At 35.9% G+C, this 22,116-nt stretch overlaps 1 protein-coding gene across 5 annotated transcripts in view; it reads left to right on the top strand.

The window, feature by feature from the left end:
* LOC114362595 (four and a half LIM domains protein limpet) overlaps nt 1–22,116 on the top strand; it is a 108,716-nt gene that overhangs the window by 45,116 nt on the left and 41,484 nt on the right. The window contains exons 1-3 of one of the 5 annotated variants that reach the window (XM_028318053.1): nt 15,925–16,522; nt 16,592–16,728; nt 16,930–17,338. The exons of the other annotated variants lie outside the window; for them this stretch is intronic. Of the exons in view, the coding sequence (XP_028173854.1) occupies nt 16,049–16,522; nt 16,592–16,728; nt 16,930–17,338 (1,020 nt within the window). The 5' untranslated portion in view covers nt 15,925–16,048. Of the gene's footprint in view, nt 1–15,924; nt 16,523–16,591; nt 16,729–16,929; nt 17,339–22,116 lie in introns of those variants that run through there. 5 annotated transcript variants of the gene reach the window in all.

Genomic DNA, 22,116 nt, shown 5'->3' with positions numbered 1-22,116 from the left:
TTATTTTTTAGAAAGACCAGGTAGGTCCCATTTATAACTATACTATACTTATACTACGAATACAAAAACTTCAACCCAAAACAGACACTGGCCATCTAGACACATGGGTATGCGAATAATCCCAGGGCTATGTAGTACCTACTAGTACTACAAATACTACAATAATTTGGTAACTTTATGCGGTCTATATTTACAGTGCAGTGGAAGTGTGCCGGCTATGCATCAACTAGTTATTAATGCCCCGCAACTGTGTGCATTCATTCACTCGTGTGACGGTAAACGTTTAAATAGAACGGTGTAATTGGAAATTCTGACATGCAATAACAATACAATAAAAGCAAAAATCAGGTCACTAGATGTCGCTTTATTCTTCGGTTAGACTTCGGCATTTTGAAATGACCGACGACATCATAAAGGTAGCAGGAAAGCGCTGGATGCTGGCCGCTACCAACCGGTCAAAGGAAGTCATTGTGGAAGTCCTGTGTTCAGTGGACGTCCTACGGCTGAAATGATGATGATGATGATGATGATGATTTTTTAAATATCCTTCCTCAAAAAACATGCATCTTGGGGAAATTATCGCAAATTATCCAAAAAGTGTGATGTCGCTCTGGTCCTTAGAAATAAATTATTACGTTTAAATCCGTCTGTAGACTTTATTCACCCCACAGTTGTTAATTTGAAACCCTTTATAAATCAAAATTGACCATGCTGTCACTCGTCGTAAGACAAGGTTGTCATTTTATGAAGCGTAGTAGTAAGGATACCGTGATACATTGATCAGACAAACGTGCAGATATTTAATAAACGGTAAATGTTCCGGCTGCAATTTGGAACCGATAATCTCAGTTTTGCTACATCTACACTGGATCATTTTCAAAACCCTCCTTCCTCCAACGTGTATCTCAATAAATTATACTTACGAGTTAATGTGGAAGTTCACGAGGACGAATGGATGTTTATTACTGTTTCTCGCTTAAACCACTGAAAAGATTAGTAGGGTATAGAGATAATTTGAATTAAAAATCATAGGTTAGTTTTTATCCCAGTCACTCGTTGTCTTTGACCGAAACTCACGCAGGCAATAGCTTTTATGTAAGACTTTACTTAAATGAGATGTATTTGTACGGACAACATCACATTAGCTTAATACAGTAGCGCTTTCTCTAGTTGTAATACAGGCTATTTTGCAACAAAAATTAATAGTCTGATGCTGTTAACTATACCTATGGTAGACTTCTATTCGTAAAGTATCAAACACAGCAGATCAAGGTATTTCTCCCGTTCTGTTTATTGTTGCACTTCACTCTGTTTGGTGGAGTGCTAATGGCTCTGCAGTAGCAGTTAGCATTGACCGTAATAACTGCATGCTCATGTTTGTTATCAATTGTCTAGCATCAGATAAATACTGGTGAACTTGTTGTGGCTAGAACATGTCTGAGAATGCGCGATTTTGATAGAAACGTGACGAAATTATTCAAGGAATCTTAAAAGATCTTGCGTCCGGCGTTTATCCATATATTTTCTACAAAGAGATAGATTTATTAATAATTTGCTCTCTTATCAAGCTTATTACAATCATAAAGATCATGTACTTAATTCACTGTTTTCCTTTCTTGATTGACAGACCCTGAATGATTGAACCCTAGGTTCAATTCTCAAATGGTAAAGGACAATGACCAAAAGTGGTCCAAATGTCCACCACCAATGAGACCTATATTGGCTTATAGTCCTTTAAATAGAGATTAACTTTCAGTATGGGACGAAAAAAAAATAAGCTGTCAGTAAAAAGTTATGACTGTTTAAAAATTGTAGTAGTTTACGCGCTAATCTCAGGAGCTACTGGTCCGATTTGAAAAATTCTTTTTGTTATGGATAGCCTATTTATCAAGGATGGTTTTAAGATAAATAACATCACCCTACAACCAATAGGGGCGGAGCAGTAAAGACAAATGTTGTAAAAATGGGAAATATTATTCAAACAATTTTCACGCGTACAAAGTCGTAGGCACAGTTAGTATAATATTTAATAAAATTCATCTATAACCCCGCGCCACATGCGACATGACATAACATGCGTAGATTAGTCCAAAATGTGCAATGGATAGAATGATAAATCAAGAACATTTTTCGGATGAAAAGGTAAAAAACAGACTTTTCATTCAGTCATAACTTTTTACTGACAGCATATTTTTGATTGCGGTTTGGTTATAATGAATCAGTATTTAGTAGACTATTTTACTACATAGGTCTCGTTAGTGGTGGACATTTGGACCACACTCCATACATTTTTGGTCATTGTCCTTTAATAGTTACCTTACTTTACATAATAATTAATTACTGTTGTCATTTTGGTTAAGTGTCTAGATTTAAAATCACCCGAATTATCTAAAGAGAAATCAGGGCACCTATCATGTGAGCTCCAAACTATTTGCAAGTTCATTACTTGCTTAGCTTTAAAAGCTTGAATTCATAAGAGAACAGTAAAAAGATTATCGAAGTATCTCTTTAAACTAAGCAGGCAGATCGTAAATTATTGAACAATCGTTAAAAATAGTTCAGCTACCAGAATTGGTTATTGAAACTGTATGTTTGGTATGTGTTAGGGAACAAAAATAAACTGTTAACATGTAACCGTGCAGATTACTTCACACCTTACCACTTTCAGTAGCGGAGGGCACTTCGAGGTATTTACCCGCCTTTTTTGATTCAAACCTTTTTTGTGTGAAAAAAAGTTGCATTTGACTTTTTATATTTTTCTTTTTTTGAGCAAACTTTCTTTTAATTCAGCCAGTGCGTTAGTAAAAGGTAAGTGTTTGTATTTATACCTTTTTGTAAAATTAATGTGCGTTTCGATAAATATGATGATACAAGTTTGTTTTGAACATTTATCTCAGTGTAGCATTATGTAGGAGTTTGAAGTGCTGTGGCCTATATTCCGATACGAACGAATTATTGCAAATATTACTCCATCGCATTAGTGGCGTGCTGTATCCAATCAAACATTATAGTTATTATGAGTTCGTGCTAATTTTCTTGATTGAAACTTATTTATATTCCTGTTCTGTTTTATCACTATACTCTTAGAAGTAAAAGTACTTAATGTTTACACAATTTTTTATATTATTTGATGAGAATCTAGAGGGAAAAATAGAATTTCGTTTTCAGCTCTTCCATCGATCTCCCAAATAGCTATCGATCTCTTTGAAGTCTGTCGCTGGGCTTGTTTATAGTCACTAGTTCGATGTAATAAATATAATTGACGCACACACACGACAAGGAACACATCTCTTAACCGGATAGCGTTCGCCAACTGTGAACTCAATACTCTTTCGACAGCTACCGGGGACGTGTCTCCTCCAGTCTGTGCCTCCAGCGAATTAAAAAATTAATTTAAAAAGTTATTGGATTCGCGCGGTGACAGTTCGAAGTTCAAGTTTCGCGCTAATTCGTCGTCGCGGTGTGATTTTGTGTGCGTTCGGAAACCGCTGTTTCGGGAAAGTTTATTGTGAGTGGTGTTTTGAAGAAAATGTGCATGTTTTTTATTTTGTCTACCCGTTCTGATCCTTACATTATTTTCTTGTATTCATATGCAATAAGGTACTAAGTTACTATTTTTCTTCGTTTTCTGTACCTCTAGTAGGAAACATTATAGCCGCCCTAGGGGGCGCTGTTTAATTTTTCATACAAAATTTTTCGATGACACTTTGAATACGCAACGAAACGAACTCGAAAGTTTTTCCTACTAGAGGTACTGAAGGCTGTTAGGGATGAATCATCACAGCCACAAGGAAACTCGCGTACAGGTCTACCTCTACATAATTATTTTTAAGAAGCTTCTTATATACGATTTTATAAAGATGGTTGCAATTTGGTTTAAAAAATGGCAATGATTGCATTGTTCCTTATAAGTTATCTGCGAAGTAAATGATTCCATTTTCATTATCAACCATGTTTCAATATTCGTATACCCTACTCAAGTAATTAAAATAAAACCCTTTGTAAAATACACAATACAATTATAATTTCAATTATATTTTGCGACGAATGTATGACCATTTGAGAGTGTATTGCATTGATATACCTATTTACATAGCTGGGCATTAACTCGTTAATCCGTTAATCGTTAATTAACGAAGTTAACATTTCTATTAACGGATTAACTTTTAAGTTAACCTTAAAAAATGTTAACGGACTCGTTAACTTCCGTTAAATTAAACTAAGTCCGTTAATCGTTAATCCAGTACGTACTATTTACCAAAAGCACGCTGAAAAACGCTAGAAAAACGCGTTTTGACAAGTACGTTCGGGCTTTCAGAACTTCCAGAACCCAAAACAACAGTTTTTGTAACTAAAGGTGGAATTGTGTAAAGCAATCGTTATCATTTGACAGTTCATAACGTATCACTAACGACATGTTGTTAGTATGTGTGGGACCACTCTTGCAACTGAATTTAAGACCAGTTTTCCTCAACCGATTGAGCTGAAATTTAGTATACTTATGTAAGTACAATGACAATGAAATGCTATGGTACCATTGAGCTGGTTTGATGATGGAGTTATGAGGTGGCCATAGGAAATCCTAAATGAAACCGTGGCATCGCATCGAATTTGGGTTCGTTGGATTTGTCTTTTCGAGCACTTTAGTACTAGATGATGTCCAGGGTCCTGATGATGGAGTCAGGAGGTGGCCATAGGAATTCCTAAACGAAATGGTGGTCTTCCTAACTTATCGAGTTTGGGTTTGCTGGATTTGTCTTTTCGAGCACTTTAGTGTTAAATTGTATTGTAATTGAACCAAGGCTCTGAGATTGAGATACTACTAAAAAGTGTAAAATAAAATTATAACTTTTTTTTTTAAAAACAAGCTTTTATTCTGAAATGCAGTTGTACTAAAACGAAAAAAATAATTGTACTTATGCAAGGTTCAAATAATTTTGAAAGCTTGTACCGCAAACAAAAAAAAATTGGCCAAGTGCGTGTCGTGCAACGCGCAGTGTAGGGTTCCGTAGTGGTCCGTCGTTACCACAGTATATGTATTTCAGAAGCAAGCAATTACTTCATCTACAGACACTTTTCATATTTTCTTCTTAGGAATTTTCACTAGTTAAGAAATTTTGTAATGCATGAGTTAAATGACTATTACTCTTAAACTAATTGATGTATCTTAACCGCTATAGTTTTCCTTGAAAGTTCATGAATAGCAGTATTATCACGAATTTTTCCAGATTTTTCAAGCCAACAGTTTAGTTTTTAGAGGGGGGGGGGGACGCCCTACTCGAACAAAAATCGGCACTTTAAACTTTAATAATTTGCAAACTGATTCCTAAATGGAAAAAAGTCTTAGGAACCCCTAAGCCATTTTAAAAGACCTATCCAACGATACCCCACAGGATGGGGTCGAAGATGAAAAAAAAATCTTCCCCCCATTTTACATTTTTTTTCAAAATTTTATTCTACCGTTTTGTCGGCGTGATTAATATACATATCTCTACAAAATTACAGCTTCCTAGTGCCAATAGTTTCCAAGCAAAACCTCGAAATATCGAAACTATAAGGGTTCCTTGTCAGGACTACGGAACCCTAAAAAAGAAGAATAAATTCCATGCGCGATACAAGCTTTCGAAATTATTTGAACCTTGCATACAATTATTTTTTTCGTTTTATTATCATGACGTGTTAACGGATTAACGATTAACGTTAACTTGCGTTAAATCTTGTGAAATGTAACGTTTTAACGTTTAACGAAGTTAATTTTTTTATTAACGGTTTAACGATTAACGAAGTTAACTATTTGATTAACGGTGCCCAGCTATGCCTATTTATTAGATTAAAACCGGCTTACACAACCACGCCATCACCGCTAACCGTCTCATCATATTACAATACGTCATTATTATGATCTAACCAATAATCTTATAGACTTAGATATAGATCGTAATATTATTTTTACAACATTGAAAGCTTTAATGCATTTTGTAGCGTTAAAAGTTTAGAACTAGCGTCGCTTTTAATGCAATGCAGAGTATGAAGTACTTCTACTCACCGATAGATGGCGTTAGACGCACAACTTTTCTTGTTCGGATTTTTCACGTGTTTTTCACGTCTTCATGCTCAGTCTAAATCGCGCATCATCATTTTCTAGAATATGTTCGTTTTGGCCTTATTTGACATTATTTATAAATTATATACCTACCTAAACTATTTTTTTTAACAAATTTGTTAAACCTTAAACTCTGCATGCCTTGTTGATATTTACCCTACCAAATAAGTACCTACTAAAAATAACGCTGTGACAAACTTGGCTACTAAGTTGGTGTAATTAAGTCTAGTCTAGAACTTATGTTTATTCTGAGAGTAATAAACTTATTTTATCGGTTGTTTGGTTACTGTCGTATCTTCTTTAACAATAACAAACATCAAAGAATGCTTCTAGCCATTTTACGATCCTTCAGCTCAGAAATTATCACGTCACTAAGACATAAATCACCTAATAAAACTTTAGTCTTTAACATTAATTAAAATTACATTCGTATTGTAAAACTCACTTCGAATTATTCTGTGCGAGTTACATACCTACCATCTGAAACTAAATCAACGTTTTGATTAACTATAAGCATCAGGCAAGCGCAGTTTTGGATTCTAATCCCGCTGGCGACAAATATATTATTGTGATGAGCACAAGCATTTTGTGTAGTGTAAAGTAGAGTTAGCTACATATTACTCTTTATTGCACAGTATACTGAAATTTGCTGCCTGCTGATGTCTTTCCTGAAAACTATAATCCGGGCCTTTTCAAAGTGAATAGGCACTTACAGGGCAGATATGTATCCTATCATCATAGACTGCATCTTACTTAACAACTGGGGCGATTGCAGTCAAATAGGTTACCTGCCTTGTCTTTCATAAAAAAAACTATCTGCGGGCACGGCCAGTATGTCCGCCAAGACGATATAAGTACTTATCCTGACTTTCTAGATCCATGCAGCTCTCATGAAGCTTTGACATGGTTAAAAATATTCCTTAAATTCTTTACTGTCCATCATCCATGTACACGGTACAGTCCACCCACAAGTTCACTATACATATTTGTTGCAAAACATCACCTATTTATTCATAAGATATCCCAGCTTATGTTAGGCATCTTGTCACCCCGCTAATCGTTGATTAGTCCCGTTCGACAGGTGACAGTGCGCGCGTTAATAAGATGGCCTTACGGGTAAGCTCGTGTCTAAATTCGCCGTGTATTTGGCGCGTGGCCAGATATTTTGATCTATAAAAATTTCTGGGAACATAAAACTGAGGCATGCAACGTACACCGTGTGAGTAGTTTAATTTCATAGAAAATCTTTACAGTTAAGTAGTTACGGATAACAAAGGGAACAAAAATAGATGAATACCTTCTTAGGGGCTGAAAATGCTGAAGTCTAGCTAAATTATTTCAATTTGAATAATGAATTGGACCATAAGTAGGTCTTATTTTAGGGTTTTTTTATGAAATTATGAAGCTCAAAAGTCGATTCATGCCTTTAATTTGATGTTTACACCTATCATTGTAATCTTTAGGGTCAGGGGTACCCTTTTTCTAGAGTATAAGTTTGATAGAGTTATTTCTTAATTTATCTATCGTGGTAAAGATTAGCCATTAATAACCAGCTTACAATAACAAACAACTCTACCATAAATACATCAACTCGTAACCACATAAAACCATTACAACAATATCCTCTCCATTCAATAAAAAATAATCAAATATTTTTTTCAACTGTTCAAATAAGACATCGTCAAACAAATCCAAATGACATTGAACTCGTGAAACAAACGCCCAGTTTTCATCTAATAATGCCGCTATACGTAAATTAAAGTAAAATATGAGCACACCCAGTGGATACGAGCTAATATCTAGTGTGGTACGCCAACGCGTCTGAAAAAAAAGATGGCATCATGCGAAAATAACGCTTCATTCATGAATAAAGTTTAGCTTAGATACGTTACGCGCGCGTAACTTATGTAGTATGCGTAAGGTTTTGGACGAGTGCCTTCGATTTGGTTTGTTTGTAAACATTGGAGGCTTTTTCAGACGGCAATATTTCAGAGGGAACTTTTTTGCTCGATTAAGTCTTTAGTACCAACTCTGAAGGTTTTTCTTTCAGGAAATCTGTAGATACTTCTCATTGTAAGTAATTAAAACATCTATTTTTTTGACTATGATATGACAAGTTAATTGCATTTGTTAGTCTTCTTCTTCTTTAATATTGGCTATCAAACCTCTGGGGTGTGCGAATGTCACGTGGAATATTGATTTAAGTACTTGTACAAGAAGGTGTTTTGGTTCTATTGTTTTTTGGATTCCGTGAAAGCAATATTCCCGTAAGCAGGTTTCAAGACGCCCATCGGGTCACTTCATTTGTTCAGTTATTTTTTCGTTTGGATACCTACTTCAAATTAAACTGTATCAAAGAGTACCCAAGTAACATTTTACTCCATTTAAGAGTTCAATAGTCGTTCACATGTACTCCACAAGCTGTGTATGTCAGCTGTATACGAGCTGTATAGCTTGCTATAATGCTTTTATAGAACCAGTTTGGGCACAAATTAGACAGCTTTAAGTTCACTATGGCTGTACATTAGCAGTATAATAGCATTATAATAGCAGTTTAAGTAGTAACATCGTACTTAAGGCTGACTTACGGCACTATATGGGACGCAGTGTGAACCATACAACGTACGTGAGGACAATAAAGAGTAACAAGTGGCTAAATGCACAGCTTTCAAAGTTATAAAGTCCGACAAAAGTACTCCAATGCTACATAAAGTTCACGTGTGTCCTAAATTATTTCCACATTTTAATATTAGTTTGGTATTTGTACGTGAGTGCCAAGAGGAAACAACTCGGGCGGATAATATAATCATTTATGCAAATAATAACACGGGTTTTAAATACTTAATAATGTTAATGCCATTGGGAATGCAACTTTATCGTGAAATGTATACATATTTACAGCTAAAATATTTACGCGCCTCTGTAAAAACGCGATATTCATTTTAAAATATTTAAAACTGGCTGAGAGGAAATCTACAATTTTCAGTTTTTGATATTGTATTGGCATTATAATTATACTACGGTAATTAATTATAACATGAAACCAAAACTCAATCGCTCTATCTGCGAATTTTGTGATAAATCTGCATTAATTTTGGAGATTTATTTGGTAAATATTTTAGGTTATGTAGAACAAAATGGTGGAAATGAAATACGGCTATGTGAACTGTTATAACTCCAATTTAATGCGGTGAGCGTATATTAGGTTCACATGTGTTCTGTTAGAATGCTGTTATCTATATTAAGTTCCACATTTGTACCACTACAGCGCTAATGTCTATAAATTTATTCTAATGTGAACTTATGTACAGCTTTAAGATGTACCTAGTTCAGGTCAATTGTGTATCTTTAATTCTTTCAAATACTGAAATTTTAGAGATCCGCAATAAAAATTATTAATGTCCGTTAAATCGCCTAGCCCAGGTACTAATAGTCAAGTATGAATACCTAAAGCATCAGACGGTAGTGTTCCCGGTTTAAATTCGTTTATTATGCCTGACAATTTATTCAAAGCGGAATGAGGAATACGATTTTCAATAGCCCATGTTCTTATTTTTTTGCTAAAGGTTAAATAATTGTCTAAATCAAAATTGTATTCACTATCACTAGAACTGCAATCATCACACTCTGATATCTGTATATTTTGAAGGGAACTTTCAGGTTCAGGCATAATATTTTCCTCTGCATCATGTACAGAACCACCATAAATACAACTAAAAACAGGCTTGGGGAAAAGTGTAATAGAATATCACATTCACATTCATTTTCAGCTTAAAGCAAATAAGAGTAGTACTTGTGGACAAATAAACTGCTATTGATGTTAATGGACAACACATATAGTCCTTTTAACAGCCTACAGTGCACATGCGAACCATTGAAACACTTTTGTACAGATAGTAAAAAAAGGTTATTTTATTAACACAAACAAGTCCTACTACAGCTACTAGCTGTATAACAGTCTAAAACAAGTAAACATAACAGCCTTTGGCTTTATAAATGACCACGTGTGTTCTATTAAAATGCTAGCTCTATAACATCGTACAAGTAGGCCGTTAAACAGCGGTTGCCGTATCTCTACCCTCCTATAATGCTCTTAGTCAGATGGCTGACTAAAGGATAGTTGTTAGAGTATTATAACACCAAGAATCGTATAAAAGTATAACTCTACACTAGTCTACACTCCTATAAGTCCCTTAGACAGGTATAGGTGTAATTAATTGCAATAATACAGCTTATACATCACGAGTGAACTGTACTAATGCTTTAAGTACACATTGGAACTAAATGTGAACTCTTAAATGGAGTAAAATGTTACTTGGGTAGAGACATCGTTAAAATTTCAGAACTACAGCGAGGTGGTTCAATTAAAAGCTTTATTTGTTTCGTACGCCGCGCCGGAGCGTGAAATTGTTTATGAATATTCATCGCTCAATATCGAACATTGATATTCATTGAATGCAGAAAATTGTTAGTTTTGTAAATCAATCCTCGATTTTATTAAAACTCTACTTTTGTATTCTCTCGTATCAAAAATTACAATATAATTTGCCTTGAGCAAAATTTTGACGTAAGTAAAATAATTATCTACTTACTTCAAAGTTTTCTCACGTGGTGTAAAATCAATAATGATTGATCTCAGTTCAATAAAGCTCTACCATAATATCAATATCAGTATTGGAATACTTAAGAATGGATTCCTACCTACGAAATAAATTTATATCAATTTTCATTCTTCAAGTAAACATTTGATTTGGCATAACGAAATGTAGGTATAAAACCTTTTCGGTAAGAGTCGATTTAATGAGCACATTAAAAACTAATCTTGATTATTGAGTATCAATTTCAAGAAAAAACAAAGACGATCTCAAAAACGACTCCACAAAAGCGTGTAACGTCTCCAAATAATCGCCTCCAGCTAGTTCATGGTTCCATTGTGCATAAGTGCGGCCACTGCGCACGGCCCGCGTGACGTCACGCCGGATCGGGTTACGCCGCCCGCCCAAACGGGCCGTTCTCGGCACGCACTTTCACTGAATGTGACCTTGCCTTTGACTCCATGTTTAGGACAACTTATGGACGGTTGCGCGGGAGTTTAGGGCAACGTAGGGCTGGTTGCGTAGGGAAAGTAGGGCTTAGGGCAAATACTTTTAGTTTTGGCTTTTAGTTTCGTAAGTCGAATGGATGAATACTGAGTGTGTCCGAAGCTGAGAGATATTTAATTGATTTTATTTAATTAATTATATCAACATTAAAATAAACTTTTCATGATAAGCCATGATAGCTGATGTTAAAGTTTTGTTAATGAATTTTGGGCGTTTAACAATTAAAATAAAAAAAATCAAAGATGTTATTGGACATTACAACTGAAAATAATTTTGTAAATGCAATTTTACTGACTCTATCACTAAGTTACCAAAATATTTTCAACCGACTTCAAAAAAAGGAGGAGGTTCTCAATTCGACCCGTATGACCCTCTATTAAATTTGTTTGATGGGTGTCCCCAACAATTTGAAGTCTTTAGACTTTCTTGAAACGCTTACGTAGGTACGTGCACTATAAGGCGGGCAGTCAGTGCAAATGTCGATGACTCCAGTCGTGACGAGGATGTGACGAGGCCAATTTATTTTCAGTAAGAATACTCTGGCTGGGTTGCACCATCTTACTTTAACTTTGACAACCGTCAAAAATCTGTCAAACTTCATACAAAACACACCGGTTATCGTCATAGTCACTGTTAATTGAAGGTCGTGCAACTCAGCCTAAGCGACGCGGTTGGAAACATTGAAAAGTATGAGCGAATACAGTTTATTTTGACTAAAAATATTTTGAAGAGCCGATTTAACGAAGTCACAGATTAATTTTGCTCTAAAAATTTAAGAGGTACAAATAAATAATTTGCTCTGAAAATAAAAGAACTATCAATAAATCAAACGTTATTTTTGGCAATTTAAAATGAGACGAAAAATATTCTTTCTAGTTATTTCTTCATCATCATCATCATTTCAGCCACGGGACGTCCACTGCTGAACATAGGCCTCCCCCAATGACTTGGTAGCGGCCTGCATCCAGCGCCTTCCTGCTACCTTTATCAGGTCGTCGGTCCACCTTGTGGGTGGACGTCCCACGCTGCGTTATTAGTTATTTCTTAACAAGTTAAACTTTGGTGTGTTGTCTGAACTCTGAAACCAGAACAATTATGAGTACAAGCGAGTTATTCCTGGTTCCGATGAGATCGCGCCGACGTCACGGCGGTTAAAGTCTGCTAATCATTCTGTTTTCCCCTGGCAGTCATCCCATTGTACGCCGGGAATCCAGGATATGCCCGTCGTAAGCTGTCCGGTGTTAGAATGTTAGAATGTCCGAAAGAAATCGGATGTTATAAATTACAGACAATGTAGGTAACTCCAAAATCCGAGATCGATGTGGTTTGTAATAAAAAATCAGAAAGAATAGAAATATTTTCCATTGCGATTTAGTATCACTTTGGTAACCTTTATAAAATAGTAGAACATGGTTATTAATTAGTCCAAAATTGTTTACTAAGTCTAAAAAACAAACGTGGATTTTTAACAATTCTGTAAGATGATAAACTTGTTAGCTAGTTCAGAAGAGTAATTCCATTGGTTTAATATGATGACGTAGTGTAGATAGATGATATTAATACGTCAGTGGGACGTAACCTACCTTTGGAGTACCATATATTAGAAAGCCACTTGACATATTTCTAAACTTATATTAAACCCCATCTATAAATATTCCGATATTGAGTGCTCCAGTTTTGCTAAATAAAAGTTTTGGGCCACATACCATAGTTTCAAGGACTCGCTTTGAAGAAAGTATGTCATGGTAATTAGTTTATCCCGTTCTTCACTGCTACGCTAGATTTTTCAGCATTTTTCCCGTGACTTGGTATGTGAGGAATTCATTTTGCTATAAAGAAATGTTAGTATCAAGCTTGGTGCGGAATAAATGTATAAAAAAGTTTAAACAAATAAAAAAAAAGATCCGCACAAGATAGATTAGGTTTTGCATTCAAATATTACTTAAACAATCACATTATATTAATAATCCTGAAATCCTAAAGACTTCTATGTGAATATTTCGTTTTTAAATAATTATACAAATATCTATCATAACATCAACGATTTGAAAACTAAAAGCACATCCATCGTAACAACTTCAAACAACAAAACATGTTATTACGTCCGGAGACAGTAAAACATGGCTGGCATAATGACAAGGGCGGATTCGACTGTTTCGTCCAAACCGCAGCGTGACGCGTGCGCAAGTCATGGGATTCAATCAATCAAGATCGGTATTAGAGCCGGGAAATGCAAATCAATTAATTACGTTCCGTTTCCGAATAAGTTGAATACATCTATGTAGGATTACGAGAGCTATCTCTATCTATGAGTTTTTTAAGAATTGCTCTATAATTTACATAACCTACTACAGTATTAACTTTACAGGATCACACGGTTTTCAAAAATCTATTTGAAAGTAGAACTGAAACCAACTAAACAGGATCACAAAGTTCAACTAAATCCATATTATATGAGGTAGTATTAGGGAGTCCTGTCTTATTATACCAATTTTCAACCCTGGAAACGTCTGAAAATTAATTAAAAACTACAAATCCTTCATTATCAAAGTCCTCGTCCACACTTGTCTGTTTTTTCACAAGAGGTCGATGACTCACTTGTTATATCACATCTGATCAGCTATAGCACTATTTTCAGCCTCACCGCTAATCCAATGTCAAGTTTCTTCGCGAAAATTTCAATATTTTTGCATATTTACGCGATGATTTACAAATTTATATTGTGAGCTTACATCACTTGATCTAAAAATACGGTTACTATGAACGGACGGTGTAGAGCGCTTCAAGAGTAGAGTGGATTTTCCCCTTCATTAAACGCCAATTAGGCAACGTTACAATTAATTTAGGATCAACTATTAGTTTATCTATAATCTAATAAATTTGTTACCGTCCAAACCAATTGTAGTGATATTGAAGAAAGGAGATATTTAAACAATTAAATTGATGCACAATATTGCTAAATTAATTTCACTCAAGGCTTGTCTTACTAATCAATTTCGATGAGATTATTGATAGAAACAGCGAACCTCATAATCTTGATCCAATTTGAACTCGAGCTACGCTTTAGGCACTAAATCAAGCACGATGTATTAGGTGACTAGCTTTCAGCCCGCGGCTTCGCCCGCGTGGAATTTTGTCTGTCACAGAAAAACTTTATCGCGCGCGTCTCTGTTTCAAAAACCGGGATAAAAACTATCCTATGTTCTTTCCCGGGACTCAAACTATCTCTATGCCAAATTTCATCAAAATCGGTTGCGAGGTTTAAGCGGCAAAGCGTAACAGACAGACAGACAGACAGAGTTGCTTTCGCATTTATAATATTAGTTGGGATTAGGAACATTTGATTAAATTATGTCAATGTTTGAGCTGGAGAGCATAACGAGTTTAACCCACACTCGTCCAAACCGACTCGTAAATCCGCAGCAGTTCAACCGTCCCCCGTAAACAACGGAAACCAATCAGTTGATAAATCACAGTTAGGGTAAAGTTGCCTATATTGTACCAGTTAACGAACTTTACAAGCTGTCACAAAAACTATGTAACTTAAGAGCATTATATTACTAGAAATCAAAAGGTTGTTCTATTGGTGTTCATTTTTTATTACAAGAAAATGAGAAAATGTAATATGAAAAACGATAATTAAAGTTCTTAAAAAAGTCTGAAAAAGTACAATTTAGGAAACCGGTTTCCTTAATTGACCGAAATGATGTTCAAGTGCCCTTTATACACTGAAATCAGTCTTACTAATATATCTTTATAAAAATATTATTTTTAACGGGTTGAATATTAATAATGTAACTAATTAAAATAATCTAATCAACAACAAAACACAATGTAATAGAACTTTTATATAAAACTATTAAAGGGTTATCTTATTCTACTTGAATCTTAATCAGTCTTAATAAAATCTTAACAGTTGGCCTGCCCTTGGAAATGGTTAGGTTTTTTTCATATTTGTTTGAATTCTATAAATGTCTCTATAAGGTGGGTTTAGGTACGTTGAAAATACGTGAACACTCGTTAATTCCCATGGATTTCTTTTCCAAACAATCTAAGGCTTTTTCTAAGTCATCTTGCGTCCATTTATAATATTTTTTATCCCTTCCAGACATCTGAAAACATTTCAATATAGTTAACAATCGAGTTGAAGAACCACCATACACCTAAATTGTACCGGTACATATTAGGCATACCCTACCTGGTACAAATTAGGCAACCCTAAGTTTTATTTTTATGTGAGCAGGTGCCATAACTTCAAGATGCTAAATATCAAAACTATATTCTCTGAAAAGTACACTAATATGCCTACTTTCCAAAAACATATATAACAGTTGCAGTGTACTTATCGTTGCCACAAGAAATTCTTAGGTAAACAACCATAAAATAAGATCAGGTCGCCGTAATAATTATTTTTATTTACTACACTTTACTCTGTTGTGACATCGCATCCAAAATAGCACCGATTGCGTCATATTGGTAGCCTTAGATTTTAGTGTTGTCAATTTAAAACTAAACATTACGGTTTGGTAGATTTTGAAGTGGTACAATTTACGAACCGGTACAATTTGAGTAACTCCACCCTATTGTCTTAGCCATAAAATACCCGCAACAGCTTAACCTTGGACACGATCAACTGGGACATAAACATAATGTTGTCTGGCCACACAGCCAAGCGCAATTCTAAATGTGGACACAAACCTTTGGCAACTATAACACTTTTATTTCAGTTGTTCAAATCTTGTCTCGGCGTTACACCGCTGCACCCTGCTCCCTGCAACCCTCCGAACTTTAGTCCCTAATCCATTCCAATTTCAAGTAAACAACCTGTGATTTTAGTGACGAAATGGGACTGTTGCTGTCCGTTATAATCTCCTACGCCGGGGTCAACGAAGCAATAGAAACCCTGAGGCACATACTGAGCGGAATCCTACCGGACACCGACCCGGACTTCCAAGACCTCGTCGACCACTACTCCAGACTGCTCCAGAAGACCGCCAACCATTCCACAGCGGCCGACTGGACCATCGGCTGCGGTCAAGGCTACCTCTGCTTAACTGAAGACAACGATGGAAAACTAAAATCGGCCGCTGTCAAGTACTACGATGGTCAACCCGATTCTACAGCCATTTTATTCTCAACAAAAATTTCCAGTTTTGGACAGGACTCCGTTGAAGATAGTAGCTCTCAATCGCAAGCGAACGGTGACTACAGGTCAGAAAGGTACTTACCGACAAAGACGAAAACAATTATAACGAACACATCCGATTCCTTCAGTGTCGGCTACAGAGACAGATCACCAACGTCTGTTACTACGTCTGTTGAAAATATTTCAGATCCCAATCGTATTTCGGCAAATTCTTTCGAGCGTGACGAAGGTGACCTCGAGAGAAACGAAGCCAAAGAGAAACTGACCTGGCATTACCGCCCTAAGAGCCCCACCCCACAAGCGCAAACACTGCCCGAAATACATTTCCAATCATTCGACGATGACCAAAAAGGAGTATACAGCGAAGACTTTTTAAGGTTAATATCCACCGATTTCCAACTGCTTCGTACTCACGTAGTGCCACTTGCACGATCAGTAGTTAAGTGATAGTAACCATCCATCATCAGCGGTCTTGAGAATCCATTTATCACCAATGCACGAGTAGAAAGCTAATTCCGATATCGGATTCATTGATCACCTGTACTATAAACGACTCATGTATTGTAAATTTGTTTAAGATCACTTGACGGAATAAAGTTCCGACCGTTGCAACGAAGCGACCCGAGTGGCCGGCGCAGGAGTTTCAAAAAACGTCACTCTTCTTCGTCGAACTCTTCTAAAGAGTCGCGGGCGTCCCGCGAGGAAGAGCTAAAGCTGTTCACGTCACTCGAGGAAGCCGAGTTCGACAGTATGCGTAAAGATGACAACGTCAGTGGTTTTGGGAGTGTCCCTAATCTAGCCACGCGTTCTTATTCCAGAAGTCGCTCGCGGGAAAATTCCAGGGAGCGAAGAAATGAGACGTGGAGCACTGACGCGTCTGTGGACAGCGCGCCTGACGAAGACACCACAGACAAGAAGCCGAAAATGAAGGATCTGCCTAAACTCGACTCCTTCGAAGAAGAAAAAGATGTCAATCAAGAGAAAGAGGTAATTGAAGAAGAGGACTTAGACGATTTCTGGGGTAACTCAGGAGACTAGCGCTTGTACTAACGAGCACGAGCGCAGTGTTATGAAAGCTTCGAAATGAGCATGACTGAATTTGAAAACATTAAAATATGATTCCCTGTTTGCGTTTGTTTTCTTTATGAGCCCTGTAGCGATGAATTAACTTGGCACCTTCCTTGTACAGCGGGAATTTGGAACCTAAGACATACCGAGGCTTTAATAAGATTGGCTTTTAGTAGAACTCCATTGCAAAAAGTCCTTTATACAAAATTGGATCCTTTTGTATTTTTGCAAGTTATTAGCGAGGTTAAAAACGAAGTCAAGGCTGTTTGTATTTATAAACTGAGTAAACTGACCTATAAAAGTATGACGATGAGTTATCAAATATTCTTTTACAAATTTACTTTTCCTGGGGAGATTCTGTCACTAATAAGAGATACATGAAGACAGGTATAAGTTTATTAGTCAGAAATCATAACAGTTGCACAATGAGTCCAAAAATACGCCGACATGGTGTGAAGCGGGCCTCGACCCACTTCTGTCAGGCGACGCGCCGGCGCAATGCCACTGCAAAGGGATCACTTACCGATTTTATTATACAAAAACACAAGTTTATTGATACTGCCGCACCTTTGAACAATAATAAGCACTTAAACATAAAAAATTACGATTCCTTAATATCAACAAGTAATCAAAACTAAAGGATAAGTAGTATATTAAAGTTTTGATGGCTGACTCTACACAATTTGGCGATTTTATAGTCTGGTTTTAGTCGTTTACTGAGTCGATTCAACCTTTAATCAATAAGGTTATACGTAACTGGCGAAATATGCTTTTAGCGACATTGTCGTTTATTCAATTAGCTTATTAAGTTTCGGCTGGTGTGACTAAATTTTAAAATATTTACTCATTTTGCAGGAGCAAAATGAGGTTACTACTTAGAATTTCAGGTTACTACAATGTCGTAATAAAATATCTTAAGACTCTTATGATAGTTTATAGTTCCGACCTACTAGTTTATAGTTATGAATAGTCTTAATCAGGTAAAGTAATTCATACAAGATAATCACCTTAAACACGTAGGTAGTACCTTTGCTAATAATTGAAATAGAATAGTCTTAGTCTATTCTATACATAATATGAACCCAGTAAATGATCGCATGCGGTTAAAAAGTCAACCACATCCGTCTTAGTTTCCATAAAGGTACCTTTAGTCTAAAACCAGTTAAACTTCTAAACAAAGACCCAACCACAAAGTTACTGAACTGCACGGTCTAGTTCACGGAGAGAAGTTAGGGTGAGTTCAAATGGACATAAAACATAAAAACATGGGACTTCTGAAATGTGGACTTGTAATTAGTTAGACCCAAAATAAATAATATATTTTGAACTCATCAGCAGCCCTTGGATGCACGCCGTGATACAAACTTGACGATGATTTTAGACGACAAATTAATGTATGGGCTTATAACTTTATCACTAATGGCAATCGTCGCTATAAGAGGTTTACTACGAGTATTATATTCTTGAATGGATGTAAAGTCTCCTCTAAGTTTTCTATTAAAACAAGCATACCTAGACTTTTAACTCGCAAATCGTTTTAATCGTTTAAATTCGTGATATAGAAAAAGAAACTATAAAAAAACGAGCACAGATTCAATCATATGTTATGTAGCAAAACCTATCAAAAGACGAGGAAATGTGTGTGTGCCATATGAGTACCTATGAAGTCTCCAAATTAATAACTTAATCACGTAGTTAATTAATCATGGCAGAGACAAACAGCTCTAGCAAGTAGCCAAATTAAGCCACGATATTTCAATCTGTCATCGTGACGTGTGTGATGAAATCGTCTGACACTAGGCGGCTGAAGACAAACGGGTTTCATAATAGAGAATAACATACGAAGAATTTAGATTGGCAAATAGAATTTATAGCAGATCTGCTGCAAGAATAGTGTTTGAATGAATAGGCTCGTATGGTAATAGAGCGGTACGAAAAGGGCTTATGTGACGTACTAAATGACGTAACAGAGACGTCAATGACTCAAGCAAATGTGAAGTCTCGCTGACGTTTGACTTTGCAAAAACACACCCACCACCCCATGCCGCTCCACTAACGAGGAACTTACTGGTAAAGCGCTACATAAAATGTACCTGAAAATTATGAAATAGACGAAAATTAATTTATTATCTCTTATCACATTAATCTGACATTTCTATGCCATAATTATGGAAAAAAATGATGGACATTTGTAATAGTTTAAGACCATCACTGTACCATATTTCAAGAAATAAATCATTTGAATTTGTCGTTACGGAAACCTTAAATATAAGCTTTTACTACAACTTTTAAAATTATTAAAATGGATTTTCTGTTAACTTGATTTGATTCTATATTTTCAGGAAACTAATTTGAGTATAAATTGTTTCTTTTTGGTAAAAAAAATTCTGTGTTCTGGACTCAAATGGAACCACCCCATAAAATTTGGCCCGTAAAATATCTCAAATATATCTAACTAGCGGCCGCCCGCGACTTCGTACGCGTGGATCCCGTTTTACCCCCTTTTCCCGAATTTTCTTTGCTATAAACCTCACGGAGCCCGAGACCTTTCCAACGAATGCAAAACCGTGGAAATCTGTTCGTGCGTTCTGGAGTTATAGCGTCAGGGAGGAAAACCCGACTTATTTTTATATAGTAGATAAAGCCTGTAAATTCTGTAAATATTAATTAAATAAATGGATAGGAATGGGCGTTTGATATGAGCTTTGTAGATTTACCTATTATGTATTGTGAAATAAGTGGAAATACATAAAACAATAAAACTGTTAGTGACACTTTTCATAGACGTAATTTACGGTTATGCAAATAATACATCATGTGTTCTTAATACATAAATTGAGCTACCTGACAACGAAGTATAATTTATTACAGTAATAACTGATATCCATATGAATGATGAATGCGTTGATGGTCAACAACTATAATTAAGGTTTACGAGGCTATTTCTTAATTTAAGTGTTGAATATTAAAATCATAATACGAGGAGACACTTACCTGTCATGAACTACGTTACATATACTTAACAGGAAATTTTCAGGAAAACTATTATTAGCATTTTTAGATTCAGAATCACTAAAATTCATAGTTTCTAACAAAGCACTTTCACATTATTTAAAAGAAAAAAAACCTCAGTCGCGTTCAATCAGGAAAAATAAATTACAATTTAGTAGGCTGTAGGAGGTAGAGTGTGCCACAGTTCCACCTACCCATTTCCGTTTTTTCTCTCGCTCTAACCAAATGGCGATTCTTTACGATAGATCGAGACGACATGACCGGAAATGGGTAGCTGGAAGTGGGGCCCATAGTACCTATACTCCACTGTGTTGTCTAAGGAAGGAAGGGTAAACCCCTTGGCCTTCCCATAAAGCTAGATTTCCGCAGAAATAATATGTTTGTTCATGGTTTCCGCGATTTCGGATGACAACGTAAAGCTCAACCCACACACACCACAAAACTACTTCACAAATAACTTTTTAAAACCATAGACAAGTTCTATTACCTGCCAGTAATAATAAGACCACATCCCCTTCCCCACAGATTAAATAGTCTACAACAATTGTTTTCACAGACTAAAATAAATTCTTTGAAGGAATCACTAGGTACAGATTTCAAAGCTGCTTTGATTTCTATGTTCCTCTAATTTATGGCAGCAGGTTTCTTTTGTTTATCAGAAGAATCACGGATGAATGACATCGGCAAGGTCTCGGAAGGGCAGCTATTTCGGTCCTGGATACAAGCTGAATCAGCCATGATTTTCAGCTGTTTAGACAAATAGCGAGGCTGTATATTTTACCATTCAGACGCGTAAATTTTAAGGTTCATTGAAGACGGCTTCGAACTTTAGCTTTTTTGCTTCCCGCTCTTTTTTCAGAACTAGTTATTTGGTCTGTGATAGCTTACAAATTTTCATTAGATTGCAGTACCAACCTAGGCATAAGTTTTTCTGGTAAAAAACTTAAATGTGAAAAATTAATGAATTTGGATTCATTTATACCACCTAACATCAATATTAAATTAAATCTGTAATAAGTATTTGACAACCAATCTTGCCGTTAATGTTTAGTGGTTTGGCAATTGAAATTAATTTATTGAAATTTATCAAAACAAACAAATAGTGCCGCTGAAAAAACAAATCACAATATTAACTACAAAAACGTGCTCCAAAGAAATAACATTAACTTTTCAACAGACATTCTTTCGATGCCAATATATTCGATTATTTAGACTTGCTGACAGCCGAAAATGTTACGTTTTAAAAGTTTTCGAGCGTTTAGTTAAAATATGTTTACGGATCTAGATGGAATTACCATTCCCCTTTCTATTCTATTTGTGCGGACAACATTCGTCAAGGAGCTATAATTAGAAGCTGGAGGTGATGCCAACACTAAATCAATAGTCGTATTCTTGCTTGAAATTTCGTTTTTATAGGTAAAAATTCGAGTTGCTGTGCGGTTGTAAAGTACGTATTCTTTGGTTATTATTTTTGGAGAGGTGCATAATAGTAGCTTAGCACTAGTGATTTAATACGCATCTCTGGGGTCGCACAGTTTCAGTTCAATATCTTCCAGATCTTGAACAAAAAAAAATGTAAAAAAGTTAAGCTTATGTAAGGTAGGTACCTACTTACAAATAATACCTGTAGAAATGTCGGTCCATCGGTTTCAAAAATGGGTAGGGAACTAGGGAATTTAAAATTC

Source organism: Ostrinia furnacalis, unplaced genomic scaffold (assembly GCF_004193835.3).
Source record: "Ostrinia furnacalis isolate ACB-3 unplaced genomic scaffold, ASM419383v2 OfSCF6651, whole genome shotgun sequence".
NCBI lineage: Eukaryota > Metazoa > Arthropoda > Insecta > Lepidoptera > Crambidae > Ostrinia > Ostrinia furnacalis.
This window is presented reverse-complemented; position numbering and strand designations above follow the sequence as displayed.